At 39.3% G+C, this 12,224-nt stretch overlaps 1 protein-coding gene across 1 annotated transcript; it reads right to left on the bottom strand.

Moving 5' to 3' along the window:
* Nucleotides 1-7,414: 7,414 nt before the first annotated feature.
* LOC139743410 (adenosine receptor A1-like) lies at nt 7,415-8,851 on the bottom strand. Its single transcript, XM_071653898.1, has one exon. The coding sequence runs from the start codon at nt 8,849-8,851 to the stop codon at nt 7,415-7,417; it is 1,437 nt and encodes a 478-aa protein (XP_071509999.1).
* Nucleotides 8,852-12,224: the final 3,373 nt, after the last annotated feature.

A 12,224-nucleotide genomic window follows, 5' to 3' on the forward strand; every position in this document is an offset into this window, starting at 1 on the left:
TGGCCAAGTACCGTACTCGTTTTCTTCCGGACAGGACGTTCCTCGGACTTGATCATGTGCAGAAGCAAATTTCGCACACGACACGCTTAACTCCAGGCCGCGTTGTGCTTGCGAAAACTCCCTTTTGTAGAGAGACAGGGATTCTTGTTTCCAACTTTGACAAAGGCTGTGGACTGTGCATTCAAAGTGCATTATGTCCTAGATGTAGAGTACCAGGCTCAATGTTTTGCTGCCTGGCAGTTCTTGGAGACAGTTGTGTACAAAATGCCTGGTAAAGTGACGTCCAATTCTGTGAGAGAGATCAGGACATACCTGAACTCTTCAAATCAGGAAGATTAGATGCGTAGAATGAGATTTTCATGGTCATCAGAAGTTTAATTGACAAAGTTGACTTTTAGGTCATTCGTCAAAGCAAAGGTTTGGTATCTATGTTTTATTTGTTTATAACTCAATTAGTAATGGATACATGTCACATGGAAAGATCAAAGGTCATGAGAAGATTGTTCTATTAGTGGGTAATGTTGGCCCTTGAAAACTTGTGATAAAGATGGGCTAGAAATGAATTTAAAAGGGTATTTTGCATAGTAGTGACTTAATGAAATATTGGGCAAGATCTTCACAGGTTTATACTGAAGCATGACAGTCAATTTTCAGAAATATAACAATTGCAAAATTAAAACCTCATATCTGTTGAGCATAATGGAGGTGACACTCTGTACTGAATGTGGCCTTCATAAAATTCAAGATGAACTGTTTCGTAGAATGTATATTTCCATTATGAATTTATTTCATTGTATATAGAGTAATCTTCATTACTGCCATCTCTATCACAGGAGTGACAAAGATGATCTTTGCTGGACAGATGTGCTGTACTTGGCACATCCCAGTTATGGAAAAAAAACTGTATGTGTTCATGGTAGCAGATATGACTAAACAGGAGTAAGTTTCATTATAATTACAATGTACTGTATATGTTATTTGGTCTGTTGAGATACGCTGAATATAGGTATGGAGTAGAATTTTCACAAGAGATAAAACTTATTTCTTAATGTGAATGGTTTCTCCATCTGCAGTATATTTACAGTCATCATTGTACTGTCAAGGAAATATAATCTAATAACCCCTGACTTACTATTGCAGAGATGTTCCCCAAAAGCATTGCAACTGATATGATTCAAAATGTTGTTACATCAAATTGAACATTGTTAAAAATGATCTAGTTAATAGAGAAGCTGTGTAGTGCAATACCTTCAGTAATTTTTTCTTAGTGGGGCAACAAAGTATGGTATTGGGACAGAAAAGCAAATCCTTAGAGGGCCATTCCCGTATGCTTCGCTTATGAGATTTCCAAGCGCATGTTATAGTGACAAACACTTCAAGAACAAAGCCAGTGGTTCTAAGAAAATCAGATAATTATTCCAGGAAATAAGACTCATTCAAGATGTATCTTGTCTTGTCAGGGTATGATCACTATAAAACTGGATAATGCGTCTGTACGGTGTGCATTGGACTGTAAAAGCATTCTAAAAAATTACATTCTCTGTGTACTGTTCATTCAGTTAGCCCTTTTGGACACATCTGAGGACAACTGATGGTCCCCATGCACCCACACAATATGAGAAATGAAGCAACAAAATATTCAATGTGGCACAGGTATAGATAATCTCAAGCTGAACACATCCATGTTATGCATAATAATCAATTCTTTAATTATTGCATGTTTCAAATTCAATTTGCCATTGCAGTTTAGTTGAAATATTGTGAAATGTGATTTTTACGGCGTTAAGCGCCTCATTTATATGTAAGTGGAATCAAAATGTACATTTGACAATACACTAAGGTTTAGATGAGTCGAGGTCAATTCAGCTGGGAAATCACTTAACTCAAGCATAACAAAAGCTCGTGATTTTTCCTCTGCAGTCAAACTGCATATTTTTACTAAATCCGCGCAAGTCGACACATTTTTCTCGGTTCTCGAGAACTTCGACTTATCAAAGGTTAGCTGTATAAGAAGAATTGTTACTCTGTATATATTCTGAAAATGGATGAGACAATTCTTGATTGGCTCAATTTGTTATTTGTAATAAGTTTGCACATCGATGGACAGATTGACCGATGGAAGGTTTTCTAATGATACGTTGTCAGTGATATAGACAGTGAAAATGTGCTGAAATATATAATTGGCCAAAAAGATAAACATTTGTGTTATTGTGCTTATATACAAGTGAGTTGTACAGTAGTATGGGATTAAGAACTGTTTAAATTCTAAACATGAATATTCAGTATTTGCTTTAAACAACCCAGTTGTATAAATTTACTTTTAAACAACCCGGTTGTATAAAATGACTTTTAAACAACAGTTGTTTAGAGTTTTAAACAACTTTTTTTAAACAACTCAGTTGTATAAAATTACATTTAAACAACAGTTGTTTAGACTTTTAAACAACTTTTTTTAAACAACCCAGTTGTATAAAATGACTTTTAAACAACAGTTGTTTAAATTTTTAAACAACTTTTTTAAACAACCCAGTTGTTTAAATTTCTTTTAAACAACAGTTGTTTAGAATTTTTAAACAACAAAGGGTTAAAAGTTTAAACAACTACGTGTTGTTTAATTTTTAAACAACAGTTGAGCGATTCACCGGTTAACTTGTGGTTGTTTAAAATTTTAAACAACCTTGTTGATTTTTTTCTAACAGTGCAAAATAATAAATATGCATGAAGAGTTTCGTCGCAAAAGGGCCATTTTCAAACATTTTAGAGTAAGTCCATCATCAGAAATAGCAAAATAAAAAACTTCCCAGTGATACCTCACTTGTTACATAACAAGGAATAATATCGAACTTTTGATTGAAAGTATTCCACATTTTCCTACGTTTCTTTGTTTGTAGCTGCTTTCAAAAACCCTTCGTATATATTTGACTTGATTTGAGCATAAGCTTGCTGATAAGAAAATTCTCATCAACGTCTGTGTGCATTCAATGAATGCAAACGAGATTTTTCTTGATCTATTTTTATTTGTGTTTATTGATTCCCCAGTTGTGTGTATGCAGACATATTATAGGTTTCTTCCCGCTTCAGCTCTGATATAAAATAATCAAATATACATGTACCATGCACCGAGAGGTTCCAGTTGAAACTATGGATTCTTCCGGGCTGCGCCCCTCAGAAAATAGTGCTGTGTCAGTCATTGAAGAATCCATAATTTTTACAGGAACCTCTCAGTGCATGGTATATTTGAAGAGATTTATTGCAAAATGAGCTAAGCGCCATTTTCAAACATTTCAAAGTAAGTCCATCATCAGATGGCGCAAACTTATACCTTTCCAGTAATACCTCACTTGTGGCATAGCAAGGAATATTCTAGAAGTTACATGTATGAATAAAAAATCCTGTATCTTTCATTATTTTTTGTTTTTAGCAACTTTAATCACAACTATATCAACTTAACAAGAATGGAGTTAGCTCTTTTTGCGATAAACTCTTCATTTGATTATTAAATCCTTAGTTTGGATCTGCACGATAATATGTGCATATCGTTTGATTTACACTCTAATACGTAGTTGTATTATAACGCGATATGTGTAATTCATGTTCCATACATTTTCGTGATGACTGTGTAAATTCATGTAAAACTGCAGGGCACATTTTAGAGAGCGGTTTTGTGCAACTGTACAAGCCAACCCTGCGGGGTAATAGTAACGATAACATAAAAACAACTAAATCATACAATATTTATATTCACACAGAGACACATCGAGTTCCGTATGGGTTCCGCCGTTGCAGCCTTCATACGTATTTAACTTTTGGCAATCACTACTCTAAAGTCGTTACAGTGTGGTAGAAAACAATTGACTTTGCAATAGATACTAGCTATACGGACAATGATGTATGAGTTTCTTAAAGATTTTAGGACGAATGATGCAAGAAGGCACCAAAATCATTCTCAAAATTCATTCTCTAACGGGACATACGGGGCGTACTTTGGTATTACCAAAGTACTGATCTTAAAGGTTAGTATAATGGTTTACAGACTAAATTTCCATGGAATTCTTTAAGGTATATGTGACCACTTATTGGACTGTATGTCAGAGGAAATGGTTTGAAGTTGAAAATGCTATCGGCAGAATATTAGCGTCGCGATGGGCTTTACCCTCGTCGTATGTACCACCCTGGTTTATAATTACATCCGAATGACCAACGAAACTAACAACAGAACACTTAAATCGAAATGTCGCCAGAATATATTAAGTGCATTATAATAATATGTTGATCTTGACTGGATCGATTTTCAATGGTGTCGTTGGTTAACGTAACCACACGCCTATACACACGAAACAACAAACAACCCGCCACTATTCACTCCAGAGTGACATCGCCTGCTTCTGACAAGGGTGGTATTCCTCTTACGCAGAAAGACAACGATCATAATCGGCATTTATATTATGCTTAATTAAAAGCCGGTGGTCTCATACCGTCAACGCACATAGTGTACTCTTAATCGCCTTGTTAGGCTGCTTGAATTCCGAGGTCACATTCTATGGCTTGGAGGCAGCCATTCCATTAATGCGAGTGCGTACGCGTGTGTGTTAGTTTGTATGCCTATCCACCTGTTTATAAACACAAAAGTGCACCCATCACCAATCACTGTCACAATTATCTTCTATCCAGTTCTAGGAACACTTCTCATAACACGATTGACGCGGTGATGATATGACGGCAAGACCTCGATATCCCTTTCTTTACCCCTTCCGCTTTTTACAAAAAAACACAAAAAACTATTTATTACCTCGTATCTCTGTCTGTCTGTCTCTCTCTTACACACACACACACACACACACACACACACACACACACACACAAACATACACACACACACTCACACACAGAATTGTATTTCCTAATATAAAACTATTTCTTATACCCTCTATTTCACTCTATCACACACACACAAACACACAATTTGATTTCCTGATTATGTTCTGTGTAAATCTCCCTTTGTGTATATTCTCTTTTTGTGTAGTATATAAATCCCTATATAAAGGATACATTCTCTTTTTGTTCTTATTGTAAATCAGATACAATTCAGCCATTGGCTGCGAAGTTTGATGATAAACAAAATTCATTCTAAAGCTCTCTCTCTCCCTCTCTCTCTCTCTCTCTCCCTCTGCATGTGCATCCGGAACAAGGAATTAAGAGAAAAGAATGGCATTCCTTTTTCCACGAAAGAAGAGAAATTTGTTTAATCAAAACGCTCTTATGCGATGAACATTACACGCGACTTAACTGACCCAACAAAATGAAACAAAAGGGCTGCTTTCGAAGCATATTTCTGAGTATTCCATCGAGGCAGTAACGTAACCAAATTGTACACGTCTTGTGAAATTGCAGAACTTTCTAACTTGTGTTTAAAAAACAACAACAACAACAACCAAACAAACAAGGCGAAGCAATCACAATTTTCTCATGAATAAACAGGAATTCGTTTTGCGTGAAAAGTTCCAGAGATTTAAATGAAGTCCGACAGGTATGCGAAAATTTCTCTCAATAACGTTTTCAAGTTTACTCCACACAGATCATAAACTAGGCAACGTGCTTTTGCATTTTCGTGACCCAAACAATACTCTGAAAATAAGTTGATATTTTTTGACGCCATTTTGTACAAAAACAAAAAATAATACAATATAAGAAATATGACACTTGATTTCAGTAGCTATCAACATGCTCGAGGGATCTTGAAAACAAACAATCTGGAATCATACAATTTGACTTTCAGGGCGACAATAAACGCCCACTGTACTGTACTGTACTGTACTGTATACTGTACTGTACTGTACTGTAAATAACTCGATCCTGTTCTTGGTCGACAATGTTACATTTTGATTTTAGCCTCTGTCTGTCTATTATTACTCGAAACTTTGCGCTTTTGTGAAACTATGGCAGCATGGAGCAGAGGTGACAGCTTAGTTCTCATAAAAGATATCATAAAACAGTACTTTGTTTTGCAGCCTACAAAAGGGGTCGAAGAAGTGAGAACATCAATCCTCTAAGACCAGCTAAAGAGAAAGCGTCAAATCAGAGACAGGCAAAAATTGTCTTCTTGTTATTCATCCTTATTTTCTTTCAAGGTAGAAAGAACCCAGAATAGGGTTATATTTTCCTACATTTAATCTACGAGAATCACGACAATATTGCTGTAACGATCGACCAAAAACAAAATAAATAAATATCTATCTATACGTATGCTACAAAATCAAGCGAGTCACATTATAAACAATAAATTTATTACATGATTTGAGATTGGTTGGATTGATACCACGTGCATCCTTTCGTTGTTCTCGTTACAGTGTGCGATCATTCAAGATAACTTAAAAAGTCGTATAGGCGAGTCAATTTTATACCGACACTTCATTTACACAATTTACTCTCATAGTGGTAATGCTCTGTTCTGCGTTACCAGCCCCGGGCAGTTGTATTTAATCTCGGCCTCCGATCTACGTTGATTGAAAGTGCATTCTGAGTACTTACGCCAATATTTTGTATCATAATTCTCTACCTTAAGTAAGAATATTTCCAACCGAAAAATAAGGCAATGCAATCATGACATTATACACACACGCACACACGCACGCACACACACACACACATACACACACACACACACACACACACACAATAGGTTCAACATTGCACCTTTAGGGAGCAGACCAATGTCACACTGGGATCATCTTTACCATGTTAACAGGTGGAACTTTGCACCTTTCAGACCAGTAAGGTGCATAAAAACCGAAAAATAAGGCAATGCAATCATGACATTATACACACACGCACACACACACACACACACACAATAGATTCAACATTGCACCTTTAGGGAGCAGACCAATGTCACACTGGGATCATCTTTACCATGTTAACGGGTGGAACTTTGCACCTTTCAGACCAGGAAGGTGCATAAAGACAATGGTCTGATAGGTGCAAAGTTACACCTGTAAAAGTGGTCCCAAGTGTGATATGGTAATTAAAGGTGTAAAGTTGAACCTATTTTTCTTAGAGTGTATTGGAAATGTCCCGAGACTGCTCACTCAGTATGGCGAAAGCTTTACGCTGGTCCCGGCAGCTTGGCTATTTCATCACGTTGACCGTGTTGACTAGCTTATGAGAGTTCCGCCACTTTGGCTAGCTTCACGCTAGTCCCGCTACTTTGACTAACGGCATGCTAGTTCTCGGCGTGTATCTACACCAGTACCACTCACAATCTCACTCTAGTCAGGTTCTATTGACCAGCTTCAGGTTAGTAAAGCATGTGATTAAATTCATATGACGTTTCCAGCTATAATATGCTTTAAAGGTTAACGTTTCAGTATAACAATTTCCTGGTATAATAATTATTTAAATAGTTGACATCATGATATCACACATGTGCATCGCATGATGCAGTTGTCTTAGAAATGATATGAATGCCATTCTCGCCTTGGAGGTCAAAGGCTGTCTGAGTTGCCGCATGGCACTTAATGCTGGCTTTGACCTCGAAGATGACACTAGATTTTGAGTCCCTTGGTGCGGCGGAGTACGCCGCTGAACGACTATGATCATCGTCCGAACCTGATTGGTAACATCGACGTGATCTCGTCAGACACCACGCCTTCGATTTCGAACAGAGTTCTCTGAAGGCGTCACAAAACTCTTTAGTCCTGGCTGTGTAGATGATTGGATTGAAGAAGCTGTTGACCAGCGTTAGGATCCCTAGCCACCCGCGTACCTCGGCAGTGACGCCACACGAGCCGTCGTCCTTGCAAAACACACTCAGCAAAAGAGTGATGGTCAGCGGAAGCCAGCAAACAGCGAATGTGCACACGATCACGCCTATCGTAATTGCGACTCTGGTCTCGAGACTGATGACTAGTCGCCGACTAGTTGAAACGGACGTGGTGCTGCAATCATCCGAGGCTTTCTTCAGTCTAGATACAACAGGTGCTTGAAGGGCAGCCATCGATACAGAATCGACGGTGGAAGCGTCGGCCCTGGGACTGAAGACCCGTGTCCTAGTCTTGTCGATGCTCTTGGCGTGGGTTCGTGCAATGCAAAAGATCTGGATGTACAAGCCTATGATGACTAAGATTGGGATGGCTAGAATTAGCACAGAGTACAGGTACATGTAACCCTCGGTAACTACACGGTCCCACTGGCAGTATCCCATGTTTGAGTCATTGTAGTACGGAGGTTTTTGCCACACCATCGATATGAACCCAACTAGAAATGACAAACTCCATGCACCAGTAATAAACAACAATGACTTCCTTTTAGTCATTATGACTTGGTATCGAAGCGGCCTGACAAGAGCCATGTATCGATCGATTGAAACAGCGAGAAGATTCAATATGGCCGAAGCTAAGACGGTCATTAAAAGACAAAATGGCAAGATACAGATGTAAACGGAATGCAGAAAGATGTCCGGTATGTATTTGGCCAAGAGTCCAATGGGCATTCCCAACGCGCAGAAAAGATCGCTAACAGCCAGGCTAATGATGTAGAGGTTCGTGGTCGTACGGATCAATCTATGATGACGGATCACCGCGATGACGAGGATGTTGCTCACTATGACTAGGAGTTCGAGTATGGTCATGATCGAAAGCGCGGCGCGCAGCTGAGCTCCTTCCAGGTGTCCGAACCCGATGCCCAAGTCGACTATGTTCGGGGGTTGAAGTGAGACGAACGTAACCTTGTCACCTGACCGTCCTTCCCGCGTGACGAACGCCATGTCCGTCGCATTCACTTCGAGCTCGACTTCCGTAGCATTCTCAGTCCACCATGCTTCGGTACTCGGATGCTGCGTGCTCGTTTGAAACATGCTGGAATGGAGGGAATAGACAGAATCTTCCATTTTTTCTCTCTTTTTCTCCAGCAAGATTTCGCTCTGCGAGACAAAAAGGGAAAAAAATCCAGCACATGCCAATCCGTATCGCAAACAGTACTATCGCAGACTGATTTGGAAATACTTGAATACACGGGTTTATCCCGTAAGCAGGGTTACAAGGTGAATCCGGGCGTTCAGTTCAAGGAAATGCCAGTGCATTATCTTTTTTTTTTCCTGCTCCGAAGTTTTGGTATCAGAAAACGTTTGTTAATATGTAATAGCTTCACCAGTCTTCTAGAGGTCAGGTGTCACAGAAACTGTACGAAGACGTCATACAATGCAACAAATGCTGGAAGAGAAATATTATCACAGTTAGCATTAAACGCGTGTCTCTCCATCACTAACTTGGTCATACAATTGCCGATAGGAAGGGAACAAAACAGCCTAAAGCGTTGTCATTTTCTAATGATATTCCTCTTTCGCAGGTTTATCACTGTCCCACTTTTCCAATATCTCGAGATGGCATCGTATCTTTCAAAACAAAAAATGTGTAGAAAAAATAGATTCTGGGTCAATGTGTGATTGTAAGAACTAAAAGTATTTCTCCGATGTCAGACTTGCGCCTCACAGGTATAGACGGCGAAAGGACAACCAGTCGCTGCTGCTGTGTACCCGAGTCGGCTTGAAAATAGGAATCTCCAGCGGCAAATATTGGTACATACGTGTGCTTGTCAGGAACCAAAGTTTTATTATTAACCTCTTTACGTATGAGACACATTCCACTAAACAGCGGGCTTCCGTACACCCGGAAAGAATAGTCGCGGCACGACCCCCTTAGGAAGTTCGAGGTACTCAAAAGTTGACAAGGAGGTTAGAGCGGGAAGGAACACATAAAGCAAATAGATGGCCACAAATAACTCTCTCGTAATGCCGATCACGTGATTATAGATTGACGAAAATCTGGCGAATCAACGTGAATGATGAATCGACCGCCGTGTCATGCGACTGTGTTGCAACTCGTTTCTGACGTGACCAGTGACGTGAGCACAATTAATTCATTTTACCCAAAATACCGGACTCTATAGATCCTATCAATTCTATCGGTTCATTTATTCCGCTCGATCCCATTGGGCTCCCGATACTGCAAGTGTTAAGTCTTTGCGAAACCGTCATAAAGCTTAGAAGCAAAGGATTAATGTATCCACATGATTATCCCACAGAAGCAGGGGCTGTTGCAAGCGCACAAAAGATACATTTTGTTGTCACCGTCATCACTAGAAATCTAGTCTGTTCGATATCTACATACAACGCACTTAATGGACGGTTGGAGTTTGTCCAGTCTAAACTTTGCCGATCGTCATTCACCCATGCTGACAGTTGTTACCAGAATATTTCTATTCAACCACAAGGCTATGGTTTCAGACGTGTTCCATCAAATAGCAAAATACCTCCAATCGTCCGTTGAAATATTTGAGCACACCAAAGATATAGATCGACAGGCCGATGCGGTATCCGAATGGGGAGACGGAGGTAACGACGTTTACATCAGCAAACACTCGTGCTGCACGAAAGAGCACAGCGCTTCCCGGATTGAACCGCCAAGCTGCCAGTGGGAACTGTGTCAAGAGGACTGGTGGATACGATGTATAACTACGGAGAGTTCTTCAAATAACAATTAGAGAAGAGGAGATAACTGTGCCAGTTGGTTCCGGCTAGCTCGTGGCGTCGTGAACTGATTGCGTCCTTGCAGTGGACGAGATACGCCGCTGCGTGAGCATCGTCTTCCGTGTCAGCTCTTAGAAGATAATGTTCCCTGATTCGCATGTTATCGAAGTGGGACGTGCGTTGCGATCCGTTGCGTGCAGGGCTGGCGATTACATTCTGTACGAGGTTCTATACTCCCGTAATGACAATAATCGATGTAATTCATGATTCGCCATCATTTCTCTCCCGAACCAAATATTCGTACTATTATACTTGTTCATGCACACCAAAGTTGACAAAGAAATTCACTATTGTCATTTAATTTATGATGATGATGATGATTATGGAAGCTATACAGATTAGGTTGTTAATTTGCCATTAAACATGAATACACTGCAATCCATTCCGTTGAAGCTCAGGAGAATTGCACCTTTTGTCTTCTATAGCGTGTAAAATAGGCTACTACTATAAAGACTGACATGAGCATGGATGCTGAAGTTTAACGTATTGAAGGAGGAATTAATGAGAAATAGAAAGAACACATCCCTTCATAATGTAAACCCCTTCATTGCATATGTTGATTCTATCTAAACACTAAAAATGAAAACAACAACAACAACAACACTCACTTCAAAATAATAAGGAATCACCCATCTCTCCTATCATTCACTATGTTTCATTAGAATGCGTGGGGTATAATAACTTTAACTATGAACCGTCGCCGTGGCTGACCGTTAAACCCATGCGGATAAGTTCGCGGGCTTCCACGCACATAATAATGACATGGATGAGGCGTTCGAACCCAAGCCTGCCAGTACACGTAACCTTCGGCAAGGCACTTCAATCTTCATTGCCAAGTCTTCCGAGAAGACTTAAAGCCCCCTGCCCTACACTTGAGGACCCACTCCACTCCTCTCGTAAAGAGCATGCGGAGTGAAATCCCGGTCAAGTGGTCAAACACACACACACGCAAAACAGTACAATACAAAACAAAAACAAGGTAAAACAAGGGGAATAAAAGACAAGGAAAACAAAATAAACCGGTTGATATCAGCAAGAATCTTCGGGATGAAAGGGGAAGATTGCCCCCAGAAGAAGAAGAAGAAAAAGAAAGAACCCCGAAATGCCCTTGATCGGGCCTTCTTCATTTTGCGACGCTGTTTGAATCCCTCGGTTAGCCGTTCAAACGCTATAGAGCGAGCATCAATAATAATAATGATGATAATACTACTACTACTACTACTACTACTACTAGTAATAATAATAATAATAATAATAATAATGATAATAATAATAATAATGATAATAATAATAATAATAATAATAATAATAATAATAATAATAGTAATAATAAACAATTCTCACATTTCCAACGAGGCATTTTACCCTCGTGTTGAATGGCGACCATGGGGAGTTCGAGATATGAAATCAATATGAATGAAATTAGCTAGGTTGCTGGTTTTAAAGGGATAGTGTAGTTATGGTTGAGACCCGGGCTTCAGGTTTCTAACTTCTTTGGTGAGATAATGAAAAACCTCTTAGAAGTATGAAAGAGCCATAGAAATTCAACGACTATTTTTGATGAAAATTGGTTTTGAAATGGTTGAGATATCCAAAACAAGCAATACAAAATAAAATTATGGAGGGACCCACCTTTCTCTTT

Source organism: Diadema antillarum, unplaced genomic scaffold (genome assembly GCF_040938485.1).
Source record: "Diadema antillarum isolate AM-2024a unplaced genomic scaffold, OU_Dant_1.0 scf00000034, whole genome shotgun sequence".
Lineage (NCBI taxonomy): Eukaryota > Metazoa > Echinodermata > Echinoidea > Diadematoida > Diadematidae > Diadema > Diadema antillarum.